Here is a 25,183-nt window from a genome sequence, read left to right as displayed (position 1 = left end):
ATTGAGGGTGCCCGTGGTAAAACAAGGGCTACCGTACAATGTAAGGGCCCTTTCCTGGAGCAGCAGTCTGGGTTCCAGCTTCAGCTTGGAGCAACCAGTCCAAGCCATCTAGCATCATCTGAGGACAAACCAAGACTCATCCACAGCCTGAGCCAAGCAGATAGGAGCTCTTTTGCCTGCGACCCTCAAGTCAGGTCCTCTGGAATCCATACCCATGACACCTGCACCCATGAGGAGCTGGCATCCTTATGCCACAGATCTGTGCCCTCATGTCAACCTGGCAGCGCAAGCAACACACCCTGAAAGATTTATTGTAACTGAAGCAGCATACAGGACTCTCAACTAAAGTCCTGCCTATTTAAGCCTTCCACTATTCAGGCAAGTGGCAGAGTTTAGAAGGGATAGGCTGAAGACAGAAGTTCACAAGGCCTCAATTCACCTACAGCAAAGTGGGAAGGAGGAGATTGGATGGGTATGGGGGAGGGGTGAACAAAGGGGCAAGAGGGAGGGGATAGGAGGGAGGAGGAGGGGATGACAGGTTTGATCATTTGCATGCTTTTTGAGTTCAGTGGGATTTACTCTCATGCAGTCATGCTTTAGATAGATAAAACTGACCATGGGGGAGGGGGAGAGGAGAGGAAGAAGGAGGATGGGGAGGGGAGGAGAGTGGGTGGATGGGCACTGGGCAGAGGGGAAGCCCCTTTCCTTTCCAAAAGGAAAAATTGTGAACAGTATCATTGCTTTTCAGGGTTTCCCCCACCTTTTTGTTCTACAGCAGGCACATGTAGTCTCCTACCCAAATTTAAACCAAAGCTGTCCCTAGCCACATCCACACCAGACCTTTGTTTCTCTTTAGACAGTCATGGCGTCTCCCAAATAATCAATCCTGGGAAGTATAGTTAGTGAAGGGTGCTGAGCAGGGGCGTCACTACCGGGGTGTGGAGGGTGCGGACCGCACCCAGGTGACACCCTGAGGGGGGTGACACCCAGAGCCGCCCCGCCCTGCACTGTTGGCCGGCAAAGGAGCCGAGAAGCGCTCCGGGTCAGCGCAGCCAACTCCTCGGAGGCGGGCGGGTGAGACTGACAGCAGGCGCCCGCTCGCTGGCAGTGAAGCCGGGACGGGCCTTCCACCACCAGCCCCGTGCACCCACAAGACCAGCCACCCCATCCATGCACCTGGGAGGGCGCGCGCCGGAGGTCCGCACCCCCCCCGCACTCCCGCTAGTGACGCTGCTGGTGCTGAGAGTTGCTAGGAGATGCCCTGTTCCCCTCACAGAGCTACAGTCAGAGTGACTGACTGTTCAACCACTCTGGCCACTGCAGCTCTGTCAGGGGAGTAGGAGTCTCCTCTTAGCACCCTTCACAAACTATACTTCTTTTGGGAAAGCCATTACTGTCTCAAGTGAAATCAAAGTCTGGTGTGGGTGTGGCCCCCTGATTAGGCAAGTCCAGCGGCTGTGAGTCTGGCTTTTAGAACACTGACAGTTGGTTCTTACTGAGCATGCCCAGCCTTATTATTGCATTCTATGCTAAATTTCTTAAATTAATTAAAAAGCAGCCAGGCATTTTTTTTTTAATTTTTAAACTGCAGAAGATGAAGGTCAGAGTATGGGGCAAGGTTAGTAATAGGATTAAAGGTATTCTGTTAACATGGTTGTTTTTTAATTAATTTCAACAGATTATGAGAACTCTGACAGAAAAAAGTCCAAAAGGGGTCTGGTTTCTCTCTCTCTTTTTACAATTTGAACTCTCGATTCTCTCCAACTGTTTTGTGTATTGCCATAAACATTTAGAGGGTTGTTAAGCAAGCGTTTCTGAGTTCAGGACTATAAGTTTTGTAAGGTTTTGTTTTGAAATGAGCTTATGGGAAGCATCAGAATGGCATGGGGGGTATTTTCGATTTAACATTCCGGAATGCAAAAAATCCAAGCTGACTTGTACTATCTGATATCTGTTGACATTTTGAGCTATGGAGACTGAAAAGGTTGGAACCCATTGGAATGCAAGGAAGATTGATCAACTATTTTTATTCGTCAACATGTATAAAACACTGTTTTTTTCCCTTTCTTTCTGTGTACCTCATGTGAATGGAAATATTTTCCTGTTAGGAAGTACATTTCCCCAATATTCATTGCAAAACTACAGAACTCTCTGCATTGTTAGTTTGAACTCTGGTCTGTTGTGCGGCTCTTTGGAGAGACCTATCATTTATGCTACAATTCTAGGTGTGTGGCCCCAGAGATTACATCCATGTCTTCTCCTCATTCCCCTTCTGCCAAGTTGCCTGTTTTGCTGTGGTTCCTTAGTTGGCATCCATAACCTTTGCCTTCTGAGCTGAGGTGCTGATGGACCTTTGTGACTCAGGCCTGAGTCCTCCTTGTCTTTCCCAATTAGGCCTATGCCTGCCCTGAGCACTTGAGGTTGCCATAGCAACCAGCACTGCTAGCACGTATTAATACGCTGTGTGGCCTTTAGGTTGGCACGGCAACTGAACAAGAATAGAAAGACAGAAGTGGGAGAGGTGCTGCCAAGCAGTGTGCAACATGTCAGTAGAAAGGGACTACCCCTTGTTTGACCTGCAATCTGAGCTGATGAGGCTCCTCAACCTTTATAAATATTTATTATTTGTATCTTTCCATTCCTCCAAGGAGCTCAGTAGGGATGTACATGGGATCAAAGCAGCCCTGTAGCCAGCCTTCCTTGTTAGGTGAGGCAGCCACATTTCTAGGTGGGGCATTTGTGGGGGAGGTGCATAGCACCAGGTAGTCTCCCTAGACACTGGTGGAGAGGATGTGAGGCCATGGCCAGGGGAAGGGAAAGGCACTGACCTTCCCCCTTACTCCTACTCAATGCAAAGAGTATGTTAACCTACATAATGGATTATGTAAAAGTCAAGTTAACAGAAAATTTAGTATGAACAACAGACATTAAATGACGTGTATTTTTTGTTCCATAAGAAAAAAGGATGTTAAGGATACAGTTAACAAGGGGATACTAAAAGTTGTAAAACAAACAAAACAGTTTATATTATAACTAAGAAGTTAAAAATGAGTGTGGACCTTGTTTTCTCAAAACTTCAGTTTTAATTTGTCTCATGACAACACAAAAAAAACCCAGGTTTAGAAACAGTAAGAGCAAATTTCAGTACAACCATAGTCAATATTTAGGGAGAGTGGTGCTGAGAACAATATGCATAACTTTTTTGTTGAAGTCAATGAGATTGAGTCCTTAACTTTGTAAAATATTTACTGCACAAAAGACTTCCTTTCGTAAACTTATAAAATTGCTTGATAAACATGCAAGAAAGCTTCCTGAATCTAGGTTCACAATGAACCTTTTCAGAGAGAAAAAATGCATAGCACCTAAAAATTGTTCTTTAAGACAGTTGCAGCTTTCAGATTTTTCTAGAACTAAATTAATGTAACAACTTACCAAAATTAAGGTTAGCTGTCCTTACTTAAGAAAAAGCAAATCTGCTAGAGGCTTGTGAGTCACTGAAAATCTCTGCAGCTGACTGATCCAAGTTACAACTGAAAATAGGAAAATAAGAAATTAGGCAAGTTACAGCCTATGTGGTCAACCAGCAAACTAACTGTAGTGGGCGCAATAGTCTTTCTATTCCTCTAAGATTCTTTTCATCTTTTGCCATCAAGTACTCATGAAAAAGAAAAAATAGCCACTAAGCACAGTGAGTACTTTAAAAGAGTAAAGGTTAACTTAGGGTAGATATTTTTTCAGATCATTTTAAGTTATATCTTTATTTCACCCTTTAGCAATAAGCACCTAATCCTACTCTACTTGTCATAATACAGTAGCCCCCCCCCCATATGGCAGGTTAGGTTCCAGGCCCCTGCTGAAAAGCGAAAACCGCCAAGAAGAAGGCCAGTTGCATGCCGGTGGACTGGGATCGGTTTTGGCTTCTCTCCTCTGAGGAAGTGGACAAGGTGCTTTCATCTGTGAAGCCAACCACTTGTCTTACTGATCCTTGCCCTTCGTGGCTCCTTGTGAGCTGCAGAGAGAAATTGGGCGAGGGGATCAAAGCGGTGGTAAATGCATCCTTGAGAGAGGGTGTGATGCCATCAGCCTTCAAGGAGGCAATTGTAAAGCCCATCTTAAAGAAGCCCTCCTTGGATCCCCAAGTATTCGATAACTTCCGCCCAATTTCGAACCTGCCATTTCTGGGCAAGGTCATTGAGCGAGTGGTGGCCAACCAGTTGTCAGCACACTTGGATGAAACGGATTATTTAGATCCATACCAATCGGGTTTCAGGACTGGTCACGGAACTGAAACAGCCTTGGTCGCTCTGGTAGATGATTTGAGGAGGGCATTAGATAGGGGAGAATCCACCTTTCTTGTCCTCCTCGATCTCTCAGCGGCTTTTGATACTGTCGACCACAGTATCCTTCTGCTTCGCCTGGAGGGATTGGGAATTGGAGGCACTGTATTACAGTGGTTCCATTCCTTTCTCTCCGATAGGTACCAACAGGTAGCGTTGGGGGAGGAGGTATCAGACCCTTGGCCTCTCAATTGTGGTGTGCCGCAGGGCTCTATCCTCTCTCCCATGCTATTTAACATCTATATGAAGCCACTGGGGGCAATCATCAGGAGATTTGGGCTGCAGTGTCATCAATATGCGGATGACACTCAGCTCTATCTGTCGTTTAAATCTTCACCAGAGTTGGCTGTGGAGACCTTGTCCAAGTGCCTGGAATCCGTGAGTGGATGGATGGGAAGGAACAAGCTGAAGTTGAACCCTGATAAGACCGAGGTACTACTTGTGGGGGACAGGAGAAGGTTGGGCGACATCGACCTGAAGTTCAACGGGGTGAGTCTACCCCTAAAGGACCAGGTCCGCAGCCTTGGGGTTTTGCTTGATTCCAGGCTGTCCATGGAGGCTCAGATTTCGGCAGTGAGCCGGGCAGCCTGGTACCAACTACACCTCATACGAAGGCTGCAACCCTACCTCCCTGTTCACCAGCTCCACTAGTGGTACACGCCCTGGTCACCTCTCGTTTGGACTACGGTCCGGAAATTACAACTGATACAAAATGCGGCGGCTCGACTACTTACGAATAGTCGCCGCCGAGATCACATCACACCAGTGTTGTTCGACCTACACTGGCTACCAGTTGTTTTCCGAGCCCAATTCAAGGGGTTGGTATTGACCTTTAAATCCCTACACGGTTCCGGCCCAGTTTATCTCATGGAGCGCCTTCAACGCCACCAATTATGCCGCCCGACAAGATCGGCCACACAGGGCCTTCTCTCAATCCCGCCAACAAAAACAGCCAGATTGGCGGGTACAAGAGAGAGGGCATTCTCAGTGGCGGCCCCCACTCTCTGGAACTCCCTCTCACAAGACCTCCGGCACGCCTCTTCCCTAAATGTGTTTCGGAAAGCCTTAAAGACCTGGCTCTTTCAGCAGGCCTTCGGGGTATCCGGGGAGGGTTAATTGTTATAACTGAAATGCCTCCTGCCCAGTTTTAATATTGTTGCTGCAGATGTGTTGTTTTTATATTGTATTACTGTATTTTATTAATTGTATTTTAACAATTTTGTAAGTCGCCTAGAGTGGCCATTGGCCAGATAGGTGACGAAGAAATTAAATTTATTATTATTATTATTATTATTATTATTATCAGCTATAGCACGGGGGTCTGGAACCTAACCCGCTGATCGTGCAGAGTCTGATCACTCCAGAAGAGGAGGAGATCAGCTATAGCACGCTCGAGCTGATCTTCCCCTCCTCCAGCGCGATCAGATTGAGTGCGGGAGTCTGATCGCGCTAGAAGAGGAGATCAGCTGTAGCGCTCTACAGCTGATCTTTCCCTCCTTGGTGAGATCAGCTGGAGAGTGGGGAGCTCCAGCCCCCCCTCCAGCTGATTGCCCCGCTGGCGTCGTATTAGTGGAACACCGAAAAGCGGAGCGCTGAGAAACGGGGCCCTACTGTAATTGCAGAATAAACAAACCCGTACAAACAAACATGCTTGTTTATTGCTGGCTGGGTAGAGAACACAAATGAAAGGGTGGAGTCTAACTCCAGCCCATAATACAAAGTTCTAATATTTAACTCTGTTACTATACAGGCTGGGGTTTTTTTCAGGATCACTTAAGTAATTATAGGGTGATAATGATAATGAAAAATCCACCTTCAGTCAGGGAAAGTCTTGAGTGAGTAGACTTCTGTGTGCTCTTCCAGATGAGGTTTTTATTGTGCAGTCGCCCTGCCTTATTCACAGAATGCTTCAAAGAGTTTTATTCTTGAATTGCTCCTATTCTTCAACCAAGCTATCATCATTTAAATAGAGGCTGCCATTGTCTGTCATGACATAAATTAAAAAGACTATTTTCCAAAAAAAAGGGGGTGGAAGGGGCAGCAAAGCCCAGTCTGGGAGGGGCAGTGCACCCATTTGCCCCACCCTGGCTACAGGCCTGGATCAAAGTGTCCTCCAACTTGACCCCTACCAGTTTAACTTCAAATATCAGGCACCTCCAGACCATTCTCTGGATTGCTATATATTTACTGGTGATGCTGTTTATTTTTTATTCTTATAAGTAGGCTTGCAAGGGGCTGAGGTTTCAGGATACTTCAAAGAAGGCTTGGGTTTTTGTTTCTCCACTAAAATTTGAGCTTACATTCTTCTATTTCAATATAAAACTTCTTCTGTAACTAGAAAATTCAGACTGTTCATATAGAGAACCTAGATTATGTAACCAGACTGAATGAAATAAATTAAGTGCATTTTTTGTGAACTCTGAAACTGGTGGTATCTGTTAAACTGGGTGCCCCGTCGTAATTTCTTTCTTCTTACTTTAAAAACAAGTTATAGAGAGGGGCCAGCCAGGCATGTACATGTGTACAGATGCTCATTTTATTTTTGCTGTTTTAAAAACAAGTTAACTTTTCCTACAAGAAAATGGTGCTTATTCACAAGTAAATTGGGAATGTGGTTTTAAATTGTTTTTAATTTTTTTTAATTGTGTTTTTAAATTGTTTTTTGTGTTTTAAAATTTGTATATTTGTTTTTATTGTTTTTAATTGCTGTAAACCGCCCAGAGAGCTTCGGCTATGGGGTGGTATATAAATGTAATAAATAAATATATAAATATATAAATGAATAAAATAAGGTGCATTTTGAAAATAGCAACTAAGATGGAGATGCTAATGTGAGGGCATTTAACTGTTTTTCTGTTTTTATTGTACATCGCCTTGAGACAGTTGCGCAGAAGGTGATTAATAGATGATATAATAACAACTAGGGAGCACAAGAAAAAAGATTTTTAACAGTGTTTTTAACAGTTGTCACTCTCTGAGACTGACTTAGGTTTGTTTTCCTGAAAGCCTGCACCCAAACCTACAGGCTATTTTCTGCCAACAGGGATATGGGGTATGTGTGAGTCTGCATTCAGTGGAAGGCATAAGCCTCTGTTTAAGAGACTGACGAATGTTCTTTCTTGCAGGAGGACTTCCGAGTGGAAAGAGGCCTCCAATTGCTAGCATTGATGGATGATGCTTTCTCCAGGTATGAGAATGGATTACAGGGCCAGTGGTTGATCTCCCTAAGCAAACCCAATGAGAACGACAAACATCTGCTAATGACCTTGGCTGGAGAACATGGTAAGTTATTATGGAAAAGTAAAGAAAGATACTACTTTGTACTAAAAGAAATTAAGACTATCTCACTGTACTTTTGATGGCTCTAGTCTTCCCCTGTGAGGAAAACCTCCTCTCATCTTGTACATCACACTGATCCTTTTGTAATGTGCGATGCCATAGCTGCTATATGCTGTCATTCTCCTCAGCCATTTTTCAAATTCTATTGCTCCCCTCTTAGTCGTTTACTTTAGAGTAGTCTCTTGTCTTCTGACCTTCAAAGTGCTATGTGTTAGTATGTCCTTCATCACTGCCTCCCCACATACGCATCCTTCCACACTTTTGAGTTTGTGCACATGTTAGCTCCTTATTTCCTTCCCTAGGGCAGACTGTTAAGTCCTGTTCACACATAACACTTGTGTCTCTTCATCCAAGTTTCTGAACTTTACCCCATGCATTTAAAAGAACTATTGCTCCCTTAGAGAGAAAAGGATAGCCAAAAACAGATTCTGCAATGTGATATGTAACATCCTTACTAAGTTATATGGTACTGTGGTTGCCAGAGCTTCCTCATCTGAAGCAGAGCCCACTTTCAAGGACATATTGACTGGCTGAAGATGAGTAGGCATCTAAGCAGGGACATGATAGCTGGCTCTCAAAGTAATGACAGTTGGATATATAAGGTTGGAACATATTATAGTTAATGTGTGAATGGCACCACAAGTATTGTCCCCATGTGTCCTTTTCTCCCTACTCTCCCCCACAACATTTAGTAGGGCAAAAAGTAGGACATGGTATCATCATACCAGGAGCTTCCAACCCAATGAAGGAAAGTTGTGATGGAGAAACAACCAATGTGATAACCTCATAACCCCTGTTGTGGCATTATTAAATGCTATGGGGAAGAGGAGAAGAAGGTGATAGGGCCTATGCAGTAGCTGTGCCAGAATGTGTAATGAAAGGTATTATTGTGGAAATTAAGGACCAGATTAGACATAATGTGAGGGATTTGTGAGAAGCCTCCAATGTTTCCGTACTGAAAAGCAGGTGCAAGTGTATGCACACATACACATGCAATTGCACACACATGTGCAATTTTTAATGTTTTATTATTTCAAATTTGCAACAGGCAACATTTCAATAAAACCAAAGAAGGCCCTGCTGGTATCGCTACTGTCACATCAAACATAATGTCTAGTTCCAGTGGATTTGGCACAGTGGTGGGTCTCTGAGAAACCTCTTAAGCGGGCAGCAGAGAGGAAGACTCTTTCTGCCTCACTGTTTTGGCCAACTCCATTGGATTCAGACTCAGACTCACTGGTGTGGTTTGCTCTGTTATGTTTAATGTGATATGTCATTTTAGGGCATTTCACAGATCAGCTTACAGATTACCGAGGATTCTACATCTCTACACAGCATAACTAGGCATGACTACTCAAAGCTAAGAAGTTGTTGCAGCAGTTAAGACACATCCCTTGAGACCTCTTAAGTAGGTTCAGGGCAGGCTCTTTCTACTTGTGTGAGGAAGGTTTCACTGAATGAGACTGCATGAGCAAGTGAGCACTCCTAACTGGAAAAGCTGGAGCTACCTGTGCATGCCTGACATGTATCTGTGTGTCCTGGGCAATGGCGGTGGTGGCACTTCATCGAGATCCATCTTAGACAGCAACTTGGGTTGAGCCTCTGATTCCTCCTCCCCTAGAATCATAGAATAGTAGAGTTGGAAGGGGCCTATAAGGACATCGAGTCCAACCCCCTGGGAATCTCTAGAGGAAGCATGTGCAGTGGTGGCGGCTCGGGCATGGAGGGTGGGTGGACGGGAGAGAAAGGGGCTGGCTCCTGGTCAGACAGCATTTCTTCTGCTGTAACTGGAGCCAAGGGGGTGGAACTGTCACTGTCAAATGTGGTGAAGCCTTCAGCATTCCCCTGCTGCAAGCTACTGGGCCCCTCCACTTTATCTCTTTCTCCTCCTGACCACTTCAGGAACACTCCACGGGGCTCATGACACTCACCACCACCACCACCGCCTTTCTTTACTTCAGGCTGATTGCTTCCATGGTTACTCACCCTAGGATAACTCAGTCACTCCATGGCCACCTTTCTTGAGATTTGTACAGAGACACCAAATAGCCACCAGTGCTGCCACTTCATCTGAGAAGCCCTGATATGTGTGCACTGTCTTGATGCCCCTTGGCCTAAAACTTCTCAGATCACTTTTGTGTCTATGGAAACAGTACACACAGAGATGTGCTACTATTGTTGCTATAGGCCTGGGATATTCCAGGCCCAATAGTGTGTATTTTGTGTATGAAAACTCTTCTATACAGCCTACAACATCAGTTTTGTGTACAACAAATATTAAAATATTATGTCTACATTAAAATCAACACAGATATAAAGAAAACACAGCTGATGATCTGTGTAGTTACATTGTATTAGGAGCCTGGGGTGGCAAACATACAAGCAAAAACAAAAAACATCTAAACACAATTCCCGTACAAAAAGAGACTGCAAAGGATCTCTGCTTAAAAGCCTTGTTGAAATCGAGGAAGGTGGCACCGAAAAAACAACAGAGATGGTGCCGTCTAATATTTAATTGTAGGGAATCCAAAGCGGTTTCCACAACACTAAAGGCCTGATTCCTATATAGTGTAGAATGAACCTCCTGATATCTGCAAGAGGCCTTCACGTGCAGAGTGCAGATATGAACTTTTAGGGATCCTGGTCCTAAGCTGTATGTTTTTGTACACCAGAACCAGCACCTTGAACTTAGTCTAGTAGCTAATTGATAGCCAGTGCAATTCTGTAGTACCACACTGTGGTACCAAATATTATATTGTGTATATCATATATAACAGTGTGTAGTATATAGTAATATAAGAGGACAGAGTTAGAAGTATAGTGTAAATCAGGTGTGGGAAACCTTTGGCCCTTCAGAAGTTGCTGAACTACAACTCCCATCATCCCTAGTCTTTGACCATGCTTGCTGGGGCTGATAGGTGCTGTAGTTCAGCAACATCTGGAGGGCCAAAGGTTCCTCACATCTTGTATAAATAGTAGCCGTGTTGGAGGCTTCCCTTGTCACCCTTCTCCTCCATGAGAAAGTGAGGAGAAGAGTGCTTCTTAGCCTGGGTAAATGCTTTAATCAGTGTGTGCTTCCCACACCAGCCCAATGGAGTCAGCCCTCTTTTTTCCCCATCTAGTGGCTTGCATCGTGCTATCCCCTTTCCAGAAACACGTGTGGTTGGGGAAAGTGGCTGCAGAAAACCATGATGGACACAACTATTTCAGTATCCCTTGTTTTTCAAACTATTTCTTGAAATGGTTTTTGCTTCTCATTTTTTAAACCTATTTCTTAAACAAAAAAAACTATTTTACAGTACATCTTGTGGTACCTTTCCCCGCTTCATTTTTGAACACAAGCCACTAAGGTTGAGTTTAGACATTTGCAAATGGTAAAGAGCTTCATAAAAGTATATTCCAGTCATTCTTAAATAAACTGGCTCGTTAAATGGTGATTTTTCAGGTTGGTATGAATCGGTGTGCTTTTGCAGTTATACAGGTTGATATCAAATTTTCTATGGATTGTAAATGACACTCCAGTAAAGTCATTTCTCTGTAACTGGAATAGGGCTAGCCAGTGTAGTAGTCACTGGTCAGTTTGGCAGCTGCCAGAATTAGGGCTGTGCATCAAATTGTGCACCTTAGCAGTATTACGAACTGAAGTAATCTCCCCAACAAATGTATTATCTGTCTTTTTAAATTAAATTACAGTTGTTACATTAACATATTATAAATGCTCACAAACAAAGCAAAAAGTAGAAATATAAAGGCAACAAAAACATATAAAAGAAGGCTGACTTATCTGACACCATTTATGTTACAAAAAAGTTAAGGGGGAAAAGGTAAGAAAGAAATGAAATACAGAAAAAGCTTTGAAAGGGAAAAACGTACACATATTTGTGTTTTTAAACATACTGGTAGAAGATTATATTAATGTAAACAAATTAAACAGGACTATTTCATCAGTCACCTTATCGTTCCAAAATTGTATAAACAAGATCCATCTCTCTAAAAACACAGCATTCTTGTTATATGTCATTTTTATCATTACTACTGTTTCCCAAGTTTTTCTCAGCCGTTCTATCAATGTTGTGAGTTTGTTGTTTTTCCATCATTGTGATACCTGTTTTCGCGATTGTTATCAAAGTTGCTACTAATTAGGAGTCCACATCTGTAACTTCCCCATGAACAAACTGATGATCTTTGGCTTGGTAAAAGTGTCACAAAAAGAGATGAAGTGCAACACTTTTTCTTGTCCATATTCTCCCTGGCTTGTCCCCAGCTAACTGGGAAAACACCATGTTTGGCAAGAAAGCCATGTGAGAGCTGACAAATGGTTTTCAAGATACTTCATTGTGCAGATGCAACTATACATGTTGCCTGTCTGGGAAGAAGGCTGAGCTGATAAGCAGGGCCGGTGTCAGAGGGCGGCCAGGTTGGGCTCTAGCTGAGGGCCCCTGGGTCCCAAGGGGCCCCTCCTTAGGGTGGGTAGCACTCCCTTCTGCAATCTGTTGCAGCGTCGCCTCCCAACCCTGCCGTGGATCATGAGAGGGAGCTCCCAGGCACCCCCCTACTGCTGCACAGCCCCACAATGCCCGCCTGCATGCCCCACCTCCCTCTCCCTTGATGTAAATGCTGATTGTGCTGCAGGCGCAAGCCTTCCATCAACCTCCTGCTGGGAGGAAGGGCGGGATATAAATAAAATAATAAATAAATAAATAAAATATACCAAGATGGTGGCCAAGGTTTCCCTAAGGGGCTGATGCCCCTGCTGCCATCTTGGTTGATGGCAGGGATGTGTGCGTGTAGCATGCATGCATACCATCAACCAAGATGGCGGCGGAGGCATCAGACCCTTAGGGAAGCCTCGGCTGCCATCTTGGTTGATGGTAGGCATGCGCGCTCAGCATGGGCAGCATGCACCAAGGGAAAGGTAGGTAGGTGGAGCGTGTGTGTGTGCATGTGCTGGGTCCCGGGCAGGCTGGTGCCCAAGGGCCCTGGCATGCCTGGCGCTGGCCCTGCCGATAAGCAGTCCATTTTCACTGGGATACCCACATTTTTGAGGATCATAGCGAAGCAATGATAGCGTGGCAAGCTGTGGTTTTGGTATTGACAGATATGGCAGTGAGAAATCTGTGGATTCTGCAGATCAGATCTGAAGTGAAAGCACTGATTGTGGGAGGAAAACATATATTTCCTGCTTCCTCAATTCCTGTACTCCTCTCCTTCACCTGTTTCCGCTTATACCCATTATAGCTTCTGAAATAGATCTACTGCGCTGTAATGAAAGGGTTATCCTGTAATATAATGTATTCAGAGAATTCTTCTTTAATGTGGATATTATATTTCTCCAGAAATGCAAGTGTAATAAAGAAGAGCCCACTGAACTGATGCTTCAGGCTTTTTTTCTCTGTTCAATGTGTTTCATCCCCTAGGCGTTGTTCCAACGAATGATGTTCTCCTGGCACTAGGCGACATGCGGAGGAGCTTAGCTGAGGTAAGACCTTGTTCAGTCACACAGTGCAGTTAAACTGACCACCTTGAAAATTAGCCCCATGCTGTAGCCTAGCTAGGCTCTGAGCACGGAATAGGCAAAGTAATATCTCAGCATTTAGATCAGAAATCTCTTCTTTCCTGTCAGGTAACTGCTGAATCATCAAATGCCAATTTCTATTGGCTATGACTAATTTTGTGGATTGCCTCCTACTTTTTTAAAGCTTATATTCTCTTGGGATCCTGTGTATCCTTGCTGAAGAGTATGGAGAAATGCAGAAGTGATTTTCTGCATCTGTCACACCAAAATCAGTTGCAACCTTCTGCAGATATTGCCTCTGAGGTCTTTTGAAGGCACAGTGAACCTAGATACTGTATATTCTCTACTCACCGTACATAGAGATTCTCTTGTTTGCAGGAGCTGAACTTTCACATTTGGTATCTGAGGTGCCCTTGATGGCTGGGAAGCTTCTCATGCTTTCTCATTCTCTGTTGACATGAAAATATGCCCTTACAGTGTCTCTGGGGTTGCTTTGTATCCTATCTATTGTGTTATATGTGAAGCTCTATAGAACTTGAATGTAGGTAACAAGAGCTTAGAAATTGGCTGAAGGGTTTTCTGCATGATCACTGAAAGCCTGCTTCAAGTATATTTCAGCCATATTATGCAATATTACACAAGTGAGTGACATCAGTTTGATATCCTATATGTAATGGTTGATGTGTTTGTGTGAAAGAACCTCATTGCAATGGGATAGCTGTGTTACTATTTGCATCTTTACAAAAATATATGCTAGATATACTAGATGCATACTCTGCCGTACGTAGCAAGGGAGAGCACAGCCTTAAAAAAACTGAAGAAAAACAAACAAAAAATCCCTAGAAGAAATGACTCATAAAATGTTGTAGACATGAGAGGAGGAAGAGGTTGGTACCACTTGGAACAAATGTAATCACAAGCCATATCCAGTTGATGCCTGTAACTTTCAACGTAACTGCAACAACAATGATCTTGCTTCCTGGAGGATTTCATTTTTCTCAGTATTGTGCTCTGACTAGGGATGTAAGGAGGAAGTTATTTCCATCCCGTCCTGTGTTTGTCACAATCACCACTGTTTCTGTTCTGCTACTGTTCAGTTTGTTCTAAAAATTTTTTTGTCTCGCTACCCACTATAGCCAAAATTAACATAATTTCAGTGCATTTCAGTGCAAAGGAAATATCAAAACCAATGTGGAAAATAACATATTTACAGAATGTTTATGGACTAAAAAAAATCATAGTGTGATTACGTGATTTCTGTTCCTGACCTCAGCTGAGCATGCAAATCGCAGCAATTTCCATTTCTGTTTCCAACAGAATTCTCCAATATCCCTAGTTCTGACTATTCAAAAAAATGTGACATACTACTTTTGCTGAACTGTATAAAGCAGGAACTTGTGGATCTCACTTAGAATTAGATCTGTGAGCTGGAGATTACCTATGGAGTTCACAGAATTCACTGCAGGGGAGATCCATGAGTGCCTACACTGTAGGAATGTATGAGCATCAGGCTGTCTGACTCATAACTAATTGGCTCCCTTTGAACAGTTTCTCTGAACACCAAAAGTCTTTGTGGAAGGTCTTTGATGCTTGATTCCACTGCTCAAAGAGGAAGGCTCTTATTTGGGGGGAAATTCGAGAGTGGGGGCTAAAAGTTACCCCTTTTAGAGGATCTGTCTTGTAGATCTGAGCCTCAGCATCTTTCTTTTTAAATCAATTAAGCACTGTCTGTTTCTCCTTTGCCAACATTATATGCAACTAATTGTCTATTATTCACTCTTGATTTCCCCCTAATCTTTTCCTAGCAGCATTTCTTCCTACAACACTCTGCCTCCATCCCCCAATACCTATGTCCTCCATTCGTTGCTCCCATCCAGAACTATACTGTGCCAGAGCTCAGGCCAAGAATCTTGTTTTGTATCACCAAAGATTCTCTCCTTCCCTTCCACAGGAAAAAACCCACTAATTCTTCAGGGGTGAGGGCTAGAGAGCATGTTTATTGTGATATGTAATATGCCTAACACATTTTGACATGGTCGTCTTCAGAGGTAAAATTTTGTACCCTATTGAAGCAGTTCACTTAAAACATTAGTTTCAACATTTCTAAAACAGTTGCCTCTGAAGAAGACTATGGGTTGTATCCAATGAAGTCATCCTGTTTGTGCAAGGACTTCCATCTGTCCAATGGGTCTTCCTCTCTGTCTCACACATCTCCCTCTGCCTCCCCCAGATCTGTTCTGGGGATCCCCCCAACCCTTTGGAGCAGATTTGGAGGGATGCACAGGGAGAGGAAGTCCCATTGTACACGTGGAAATTCTTGCACTAATGGGACAACTTTGATGGATACAATGTTGTATGTTGAAGCCCATTGAGCATACTACATACCACAATCAATGTTCCTTCTGTGCATCAGCTTGAAGCTTTCTTGCATTGTTTTTGGTTTGGGGCTTTGTTTTTAATTCTTGTGTGCTGTTTTTGTGTGTGTGTGTGCCAGAAAGAGAAGCAGAAAAGGGAGATTTAATAATGGCACTGGTCTCAGATGTATGCATTTATTTTTCCCTCTTCCCAACCCTGCTTAACTAACCAGAGAACTCTGTATCTTTACCTTTCTCTTGCCTCCCCCACCCTCATCTCTATTGCATGTGATCTTTATGACAAGGCTTCACTGCCACAAGCAAGATACAGTATAGACTGAATTGCCTAGTAGGCTTTTTGGAATATGTTGACTCATAGCAACTAGTCAGCAATATTTTGCGTTGATGAATAGTGGCATGACTTTTCCAACAGTGGATGATGTTGCTTGTTTATATTTGGTACTCATGCTTGTTTAGCATGGATAAGATCTCTGGGTAAATTATTTGTGTCTTTCTATTTCTCTTCTAATTATGCTAGTCTTATGTGGGGGGAGATGCCATCACTTTGCCAATGAAACAGGCACCATATGCTATACATATTCAGCCCAAGAGAGGAGGGGAAAACACTCAATACAGAAAATTTTAAAATGGTGTGAAAATGACTAACACACCCTCAGTGTCCCTGGAAATATCACCAAAGCTCACCAGTCAGGGACTGTGCTAGTGACTACACACACATTTGGCCCAGTGAAATCAGACATTCCCCCAGTACACACTCTCCCCCTTCACCACAGACACAACATGCCACAGGGCCTCCAGTGGCACAGCCAACAGTGACCCCACTACAGCCAGTCTCCAGGCAACCTTACAGGTAATGGTTTCAGTCCCTTTATACTGCTCATAGCCACCTTTTTCATGCACAATTCACACAAAGGGGAGGAAGGAGAGCCCACACAACACAGTATCTACGTAGCTCCCTAGGCAGGATGCCTGCTGAGAACACAGACAGCTACCTGGGACAAAGGTTCAAGGTCTGCTCAGGGGGAGAGGGGCTCTTTTGCCAAGCAGCCAAAGTGAAGGGAGGGGCTGGGACATGCAACACACACACAGAGTAGTAACCTCAAGTGGCTCATTATATATGGCACAAGGTTAGGAAGAAGATAGGAGTTGGACCTTCACCGGGGGGAGTTCTCACTCACATATAGCGTGCCTGTCATGTTGGGGGCAGGGGAAGAGGGAGCCTTTGGCGCATGAACCTATACTGCAAACACCACATAGCAGTTTTGTAATCAGTCAGCTGCTGCAGCAGCAGCAGAAAGGGATCAGACATGTCATAGGGCAGTTGTTCTATGTTTGGATTCAAACCTGGGACTCCCCTGCAAGCAAAGTCCAAACCCACACTAGTAAAAGTTTGGAGGGGGCATGCACATCTGGTCAGTCAGGAGGAAGCCTGCATGGACCTATAACCTGGCTCCTGCATAAGCTAACCAGCTCTTTTGGCCCACACACCTCCCTCATGTTTTGTCTGGTAGATCGGCTCTGCTGGGTAGCATCCCAGCAAGGCTTAGTGCCTGTCCCTCATCATCCAGAGAACCTGAGTGATCCACTGGCATAGCTTTCTTGCTGGGAGCACATTTGGCATTCCACCAGTGTAACGGGGCGTCTGCCAAATCCTAGCCTTCAACTACTCAGAAGTTGAGTATAGGATTGCACACTAAATGGCATGCAGCAAAGTTACCAGTTAAATGAAAGCTGAGGATTGTTTTACTCAGTCTTCCCCTCCCCCCATTTTATTTTTAAGCTGTGGAATAAGCAGTGTGATTTGCTAGATTGAATTTATTATTCAATGTTTCTTGTCTCCTGAATAGGTTAGAGCTGTGGTTGCCAACCTTTTTGGACCAGGGAGCACATTTTGAATTTTGAGACTCCTGAGAGCAAGAGTCACAAAATGGGGGCATGGCATGACACAAAATTAGACAGCGTGCAGTCATTGCTGCTGCTCTTCCCCCTCAGACAACCTCATGTTTACCAGTGGAAGTCAGCTGTTAAAAGCACAAGAACCCTGTTTTTCCCCAATGCCAGTCCTAAAGCAACGCCTGAGCTGCCATCCTGTATCCATTTACCTTACAGCAGGGGTTCTTAATCTGTGGCTTCAGGGGGTATGTGAACTGGATGCAAAAAAAATCAATTTTAAATGCAATAAAATAAATTGTATGCAAAATTTTGTGTGTATGTTTTACTGTCTACACATATTTTTCTGGGAAGGAGTCCATAGCTTTCATTAAGTTCTCAGAGGGGTTTGTGACCCAAAAAAGAACCAGTACCTTAGAGTAAGCCCCATTAAACACAAAAAGTCTTACTTCTGAAAACATGTATACCATTACACTGTAAGTTATCTATACAGCGAATTCTTAACATCAGCTCCTGGACAGCAGTACAAATGCCAAAGCCTCTTAGGAAAGTTTTCACATTTCCCATTTGGGGAGGGGATTCTTTAACATCTACCCACAACACTATCTCAGAGTTTGAAATGTGCCCACTCATCCAAAAAGATTGGCGACCCTGTTCTAAGGAGTACCTGATCTCAGACAACCCACCGCAGGAAAAATGCATCCTGGCTGGTAGGAGAAAAGGAAGAGCAAACCGTGGAGATCCCAAGGACTACTAGAAAATCAGACATAAACAGGAAAGGTGCACTAAAGGGGAGAGAAAAACAGAAGCTCTTTAGGACCCCAGAGATTCCTACTGCCCAATGTCCAAATAACTCACTTTTCAATCACAGCTCTGACTTCATTCATTGGCTAAAAACAATGACAGGTGGGAGCAGCCAGACTGGGTCATTTCACAGAAACCACTTAAAAGGCTATCTGCACATTTTGCTTTGTAACTTTTTTCCTAGGAGGTCTAGAGACTCTAAAAAAATGACAGCTCAGAGTCTGGGGCTCCTTCGCAAGTGCCAGGTTGACGATCCCCGGACTAGAGATTTAGGAATGCTTGCCAAGTTATGTGGCAAATATATTTTGAACATTCTCAGCTGCCCAATGAATAGTTCTCTGAAACTTTTAATGTTGCATGCAGAGGTTAGTCTGGTAAAAAAATAAATGCCTAACAATATATATATATTCTGGTAAATACTCAAAATGGTAACATTGGGATAATCTCTTGTTCAGCCTTCAACTCTATTGATTACATTGAGTTTCTGCAACTATTTTTGTTTTTAGATTGGAATCCAGAACTATACAACTACATCAAGTTGCCAGTCACGTCCCAGCCAAACCCACAGTGACTACGGGAAGCTCTTTGTGGTGCTGGTCATTATTGGCTCAATTTGTGTCATCATCATTATAACAGGACTGATTTATAACTGCTGGCAGAGGCGCCTTCCCAAGATGAAGAACACGGTGAGTCCCAACGTGGTATCTAGCTTTTATTCTTCAAAGGACTGAGACTGATTGTTGGGAGTGCAACCTGATTGCTTATCTTCCTTCCTAAACGTCAGATTAAAAAAAAATGTTTTCGCTTGCTTTCTGTTTGTCCCTTTTCTTTTCCAGTCACATGGTGAGGAGCTACATTTTGTTGAGAATGGCTGTCATGACAATCCCACCCTGGATGTAGCCAGCGATAGTCAATCAGAAATGCAAGAAAAGAAGCCAAGTGTGAATGGCAGGGGAGCTGTTAATGGACCTGAGAGCTGGGACGTCCTCATTAACAAACGGGCAGGCGAAGAGGGAGATGTGTTTGAGGAAGATACACACCTTTAAATGTGGAGGCCATGTATCTGACTATACTCTTGCTTGACTTAAGGGCCATTTGGTGAGGGTGGTTCCTCAGGAACGTCTTTTTCAGGTTTGGAATGGATCTGCTCATCATGGTCCTGAGGCACCATCACAGTCCTGAAGCCACCCTGAACAAAGTGGTTGGGGGGGTGGGGGTGTTTGTGTGTTGCTGTCAGTAGCGCCAATGCTTTAATCACTTTTAAATGCACTTGTTCTAGTTCTTTGGTAGAAGATGGTCAGGTTTGGAAAATGAATTGTATCAAGGCTTACCATTGCCCTAAAGTGGTGTTTGTTGAAAGATTCATCACAGAGTTTCGCAGAGGAAGATGCGGGTTCACAATCTATCTCAAAAGGTGCAGTAGCAATGAGCAGTGCGGAAACACTGCATATTTTTTGGTTTGGGATAAGGTATATTAAGACAGTCTTGCAATTCTACACTCACTGTGTTGCCCAGCATGAGAAATTTTCCTTCTAGTGAATGGCTAGAAGGATTTTCTGCTCAAGTTGCCCTGTGGTAACATTAATATAACTGGGGACTGATGCATCTTTTTAAAACTTCTCTGTAAGGTTATGTTTAGGTGGAACAAATGTATTCTGAACACGTACCATATGTTCTAGTGCCCTAACTCTATGTTCTAGCTAGATATTGCATTACCCCTTACCTTACTGTGTGAACTTTTGCAGTAACGGCTCCTTTTGTGGATCCAGAAGTCTTAGTGGCAACTGCAGAATTTGACTTGTCTTGAACTGATCTAGCCTGGTTGATCTAAATTGATCTGAATTCAGAAAACAATTTTTCAAATACAGAACTAATTCCTACTATCACTTCCCCATGATTCATGGAATGGCAATTGGAGAGATTGGGGGGGGGAGAATTGGGGGGGCAGAGGAAATTAGCAGGGAAGTCTCTTACTTCAGTTAATGTACTTACTATAACAAGTAGACTGATTCCTGCTCTAGTCTTGTTTGATTGATCCTGAATGAAACAGACTGAAAACTTTAAGCCTTCTTCTGTACAGTACCGGTAAATGTTGATTTAATCCACCCTGCTGTATGTCAGAAACAGATCAATTTAAACAAATGCGGTTAGCTTGTTAATACCTTTGGGATCAGAACTAGACTTGAGCTCTCATATGAATGCTTTTTTGGCATGCCTTGGGCAAACCTGAATGCCCCAGGCTTTTCTGGAGGCTCTTCTTAAGAAGCACGTGCATATGCAGAACCTTACTCAGCCTTCTGTTTTCAATGCTGATGGCTGAGATATTTTTGCTTCATTTTCTCCAGAATGTTACACATATCTCATGGCCTGTCTTGCTTCAGAAGAAAAAACACAAGACAAAACACTTGCTTTATGATTGCCTATCTTGCCAGTAAGAGAACCATCACACACAAAGATCTATATATATTTAATGGAGTTTGACAATGAACTTGTAATTGAAATCCGTTGGCATCTAATCCGTAGCTCACTTTGAGCACTGAAATCTGATCTCCTTAAGACATAAAGCAATCTTGTCAGCACAGTTTAATTTCATATATACATACTCCATAAATATCACATCTAGACAGTATTATAAAGATCTGTTTTTAAAATTGCACATATGTTAGGTTACATTACTAACAGTTAAGAACATAAGAACATAAGAAGAGCCTGCTGGATCAGGCCAGTGGCCCATCTAGTCCAGCATCTTGTTCTCACAGTGGCCAACCAGGTGCCTGGGGGAAGCCCGCAAGCAGGACCCGAGTGCAAGAACACTCTCCCCTCCTGAGGCTTCCGGCAACTGGTTTTCAGAAGCATGCTGCCTCTGACTAGGGTGGCAGAGCACAGCCTTCATGGCTAGTAGCCATTGATAGCCCTGTCCTCCATGAATTTGTCTAATCTTCTTTTAAAGCCGTCCAAGCTGGTGGCCATTACTGCATCTTGTGGGAGCAAATTTCATAGTTTAACTATGCGCTGAGTAAAGAAGTACTTCCTTTTGTCTGTCCTGAATCTTCCAACATTCAGCTTCTTTGAATGTCCACGAGTTCTAGTATTATGAGAGAGGGAGAAGAACTTTTCTCTATCCACTTTCTCAATGCCATGCATAATTTTATACACTTCTATCATGTCTCCTCTGACCCGCCTTTTCTCTAAACTAAAAAGCCCCAAATGCTGCAACCTTTCCTCGTAAGGGAGTCACTCCATCCCCTTGATCATTCTGGTTGCCCTCTTCTGAACCTTTTCCAACTCTATAATATCCTTTTTGAGATGAGGCGACCAGAACTGTACACAGTATTCCAAATGCGGCTGCACCATAGATTTATACAATGGCATTATGATATCGGCTGTTTTATTTTCAATACCTTTCCTAATTATCGCTAGCATGGAATTTGCCTTTTTCACAGCTGCCGCACACTGGGTCGACATTTTCATCGTGCTGTCCACTACAACCCCGAGGTCTCTCTCCTGGTCGGTCACCGCCAGTTCAGACCCCATGAGCGTATATGTGAAATTCAGATTTTTTGCTCCAATATGCATAATTTTACACTTGTTTATATTGAATTGCATTTGCCATTTTTCTGCCCATTCACTCAGTTTGGAGAGGTCTTTTTGGAGCTCTTCAGAATCCCTTTTTGTTTTAACAACCCTGAACAATTTAGTGTCATCAGCAAACTTGGCCACTTCACTGCTCACTCCTAATTCTAGGTCATTAATGAACAAGTTGAAAAGTACAGGTCCCAATACCGATCCTTGAGGGACTCCACTTTCTACAGCCCTCCATTGGGAGAACTGTCCGTTTATTCCTACTCTCTGCTTTCTGCTTCTTAACCAATTTCTTATCCACAAGAGGACCTCTCCTCTTATTCCATGACTGCTAAGCTTCCTCAGAAGCCTTTGGTGAGGTACCTTGTCAAACGCTTTTTGAAAGTCTAAGTACACTATGTCCACTGGATCACCTCTATCTATATGCTTGTTGACACTCTCAAAGAATTCTAATAGGTTACTGAGACAGGACTTTCCCTTGCAGAAGCCATGCTGGCTCTGCTTCAGCAAGGCTTGTTCTTCTATGTGCTTAGTTAATCTAGCTTTAATCATACTTTCTACCAGTTTTCCAGGGACAGAAGTTAAGCTAACTGGCCTGTAATTTCCGGGATCCCCTCTGGATCCCTTTTTGAATATTGGCGTTACATTTGCCACTTTCCAGTCCTCAGGCACGGAGGAGGACCCAAGGGACAAGTTACACATTTTAGTTAGCAGATCAGCAATTTCACATTTGAGTTCTTTGAGAACTCTCGGGTGGATGCCATCCGGGCCCGGTGATTTGTCAGTTTTTATATTGTCCATTAAGCTTAGAACTTCCTCTCTCGTTACCACTATTTGTCTCAGTTCCTCAGAATCCCTTCCTGCAAATGTTAGTTCAGGTTCAGGGATCTGCCCTATATCTTCCACTGTGAAGACAGATGCAAAGAATTCATTTAGCTTCTCTGCAATCTCCTTATCGTTCTTTAGTACACCTTTGACTCCCTTATCATCCAAGGGTCCAATTGTCTCCCTAGATGGTCTCCTGCTTTGAATGTATTTATAGAATTTTTTGTTGTTGGTTTTTATGTTCTTAGCAATGTGCTCCTCAAAATCTTTTTTAGCATCCCTTATTGTCTTCTTGCATTTCTTTTGCCAGAGTTTGTGTTCTTTTTTATTTTCTTCATTCGGACAAGACTTCCATTTTCTGAAGGAAGACTTTTTGCCTCTAAGAGCTTCCTTGACTTTGCTTGTTAACCATGCTGGCATCTTCTTGGCCCTGGCGGTACCTTTTCTGATCTGCGGTATGCACTCCAGTTGAGCTTCTAATATAGTGTTTTCAAACAACTTCCAAGCATTTTCGAGTGATGTGACCCTCTGGACTTTGTTTTTCAGCTTTCTTTTTACCAATCCCCTCATTTTTGTGAAGTTTCCTCTTTTGAAGTCAAATGTGACCGTGTTGGATTTTCTTGGCAATTGGCCAGTTACATGTATGTTTAATTTAATAGCACTGTGGTCACTGCTCCCAATCGGTTCAACAACACTTACATCTTGCACCAGGTCCCGGTCCCCACTGAGGATTAAGTCCAGGGTTGCCGTCCCTCTGGTTGGTTCCATGACCAACTGGTCTAGGGAATAGTCATTTAGAATATCTAGAAACTTTGCTTCTTTGTCATGACTGGAACACATATGCAGCCAGTCTATGTCCGGGTAGTTGAAGTCACCCATTACTACCACATTTCCTAGTTTGGATGCTTCCTCAATTTCATATCTCATCTCAAGGTCTCCCTGAGCATTTTGATCAGGGGGACGATAGATCGTTCCCAGTATTAAGTCCCTCCTGGGGCATGGTATCACCACCCACAACGATTCTGTGGAGGAGTCTGCCTCTTTTGGGGTTTCGAGCTTGCTGGATTCAATGCCTTCTTTCACGTATAGAGCGACTCCGCCACCAATACGTCCTTCCCTGTCCTTCCGATATAGTTTATATCCAGGGATAACCGTATCCCACTGGTTTTCTCCATTCCACCAGGTCTCCGTTATGCTCACTATATCAATGCTCTCCTCTAAAACCAAGCACTCCAGTTCTCCCATCTTGGTTCGCAGGCTCCTAGCATTAGCGTACAGGCACTTGTAAGCAGTGTCTCTCTTCAAGTGTCTTTGGCACTTGTGGTTAGGCCTGTGGTAATTTTGCTCTTCTGAATTTATATCCTGTGCCCCTGCTCTCACAATGCCTACTTCTAGGCCTACCCCTTTTAAAATTTCATCATTTCTTTGGTTTTTATCCCAGGGGGGAGGTTTATTCCGAACCGGACCTTTCTCAGCTCCTGTCGGGTTTCCCCCCTCAGTCAGTTTAAAAGCTGCTCTGCCACCTTTTTAATTTTAAGTGCCAGCAGTCTGGTTCCATTCTGGTTCAAGTGGAGCCCGTCCCTTTTGTACAGGCCCGGCTTGTCCCAAAATGTTCCCCAGTGCCTAACAAATCCAAACCCTTCCACCCGACACCATCGTCTCATCCACGCATTGAGACTGCGAAGCTGGGCCTGTCTGGCTGGTCTTGCGCGTGGAACCGGTAGCATTTCAGAGAAAGCCACCTTGGAGGTCCTGGCTTTCAGCATCCTACCTAGCAACCTAAATTTTGCTTCCAGGACCTCACGGCTGCATTTCCCCATGCCGTTGGTGCCAACGTGCACCATGACCACTGACTCCTTCCCAGGACTGTCTACCAAACTATCTAAACGACGGGCGATATCCGCAACCTTCGCACCAGGCAGGCAAAACACCTTGCGGTCTACACGCCCATCACATACCCCACTGTCTATGTTCCTAATGATCGAATCACCCACTACAAGGATCCCTCCACCCCCTGGAGATATATCCTTGGCACGAGAGGATAGCTGCTCATCCCCCAAGGAATGGGTCCCTTCTAAGGGATCGTTTCCCTCTTCCTCAGCTGGATGCTCTCCTTCCCCGAGACCATCGTTGTCCATGATAGCAGGAGAGCTATCATCGTTGGAGTGGGACACAGCTATAACGTCCCTGAAGGCCTCCTCCACACACCTCTCTGCCTCTCTCAGCTTTTCCAGGTCCGCCACCTTGGCCTCAAGGAAATGAAGTCATTCCCGGAGAGCCAGGAGCTCATTGCACCGAGAGCATACCCACGACTTCTGTCCAACAGGCAGATAGTCGTACATGCTGCAGGCAGTGCAAAACACTGGAAAGCCCCCACACCCCTGCTGGCTTCTTACCTGCATAGTTTTGTTTAAGGTTTATTACGTCAATGGGTTGGAGACTGCGGTTTAGTTGAGGTCAGGGAACAGACGGACAGAGTGGGGGGCCCTGGCCTCCTCGCCCTGCTGCCGAACTCG

General features: G+C 44.0%; 1 protein-coding gene across 3 annotated transcripts in view; it reads left to right on the top strand.

The window, feature by feature from the left end:
* The window catches only part of PODXL2 (podocalyxin like 2), an 81,309-nt gene extending 61,137 nt beyond the window's left edge, over positions 1-20,172 (top strand). For 2 of the 3 annotated variants that reach the window (XM_061618373.1, XM_061618374.1), the window contains 4 exons: positions 7,463-7,619; positions 13,094-13,155; positions 18,767-18,946; positions 19,097-20,172. In XM_061618373.1, coding sequence (XP_061474357.1) covers positions 7,463-7,619; positions 13,094-13,155; positions 18,767-18,946; positions 19,097-19,306 — 609 coding nt within the window. In that variant the 3' untranslated portion in view covers positions 19,307-20,172. Of the gene's footprint in view, positions 1-7,462; positions 7,620-13,093; positions 13,156-17,413; positions 17,571-18,766; positions 18,947-19,096 lie in introns of those variants that run through there. The other variant, XM_061618375.1, reaches the window with a different exon arrangement.
* The last annotated feature ends 5,011 nt before the right edge of the window (positions 20,173-25,183 follow it).

This window comes from Rhineura floridana, chromosome 3 (genome assembly GCF_030035675.1).
Source record: "Rhineura floridana isolate rRhiFlo1 chromosome 3, rRhiFlo1.hap2, whole genome shotgun sequence".
Lineage (NCBI taxonomy): Eukaryota > Metazoa > Chordata > Lepidosauria > Squamata > Rhineuridae > Rhineura > Rhineura floridana.
Note: the sequence above shows the minus strand (reverse complement) of the source record. Positions and strands in the feature narration are given on the sequence as shown.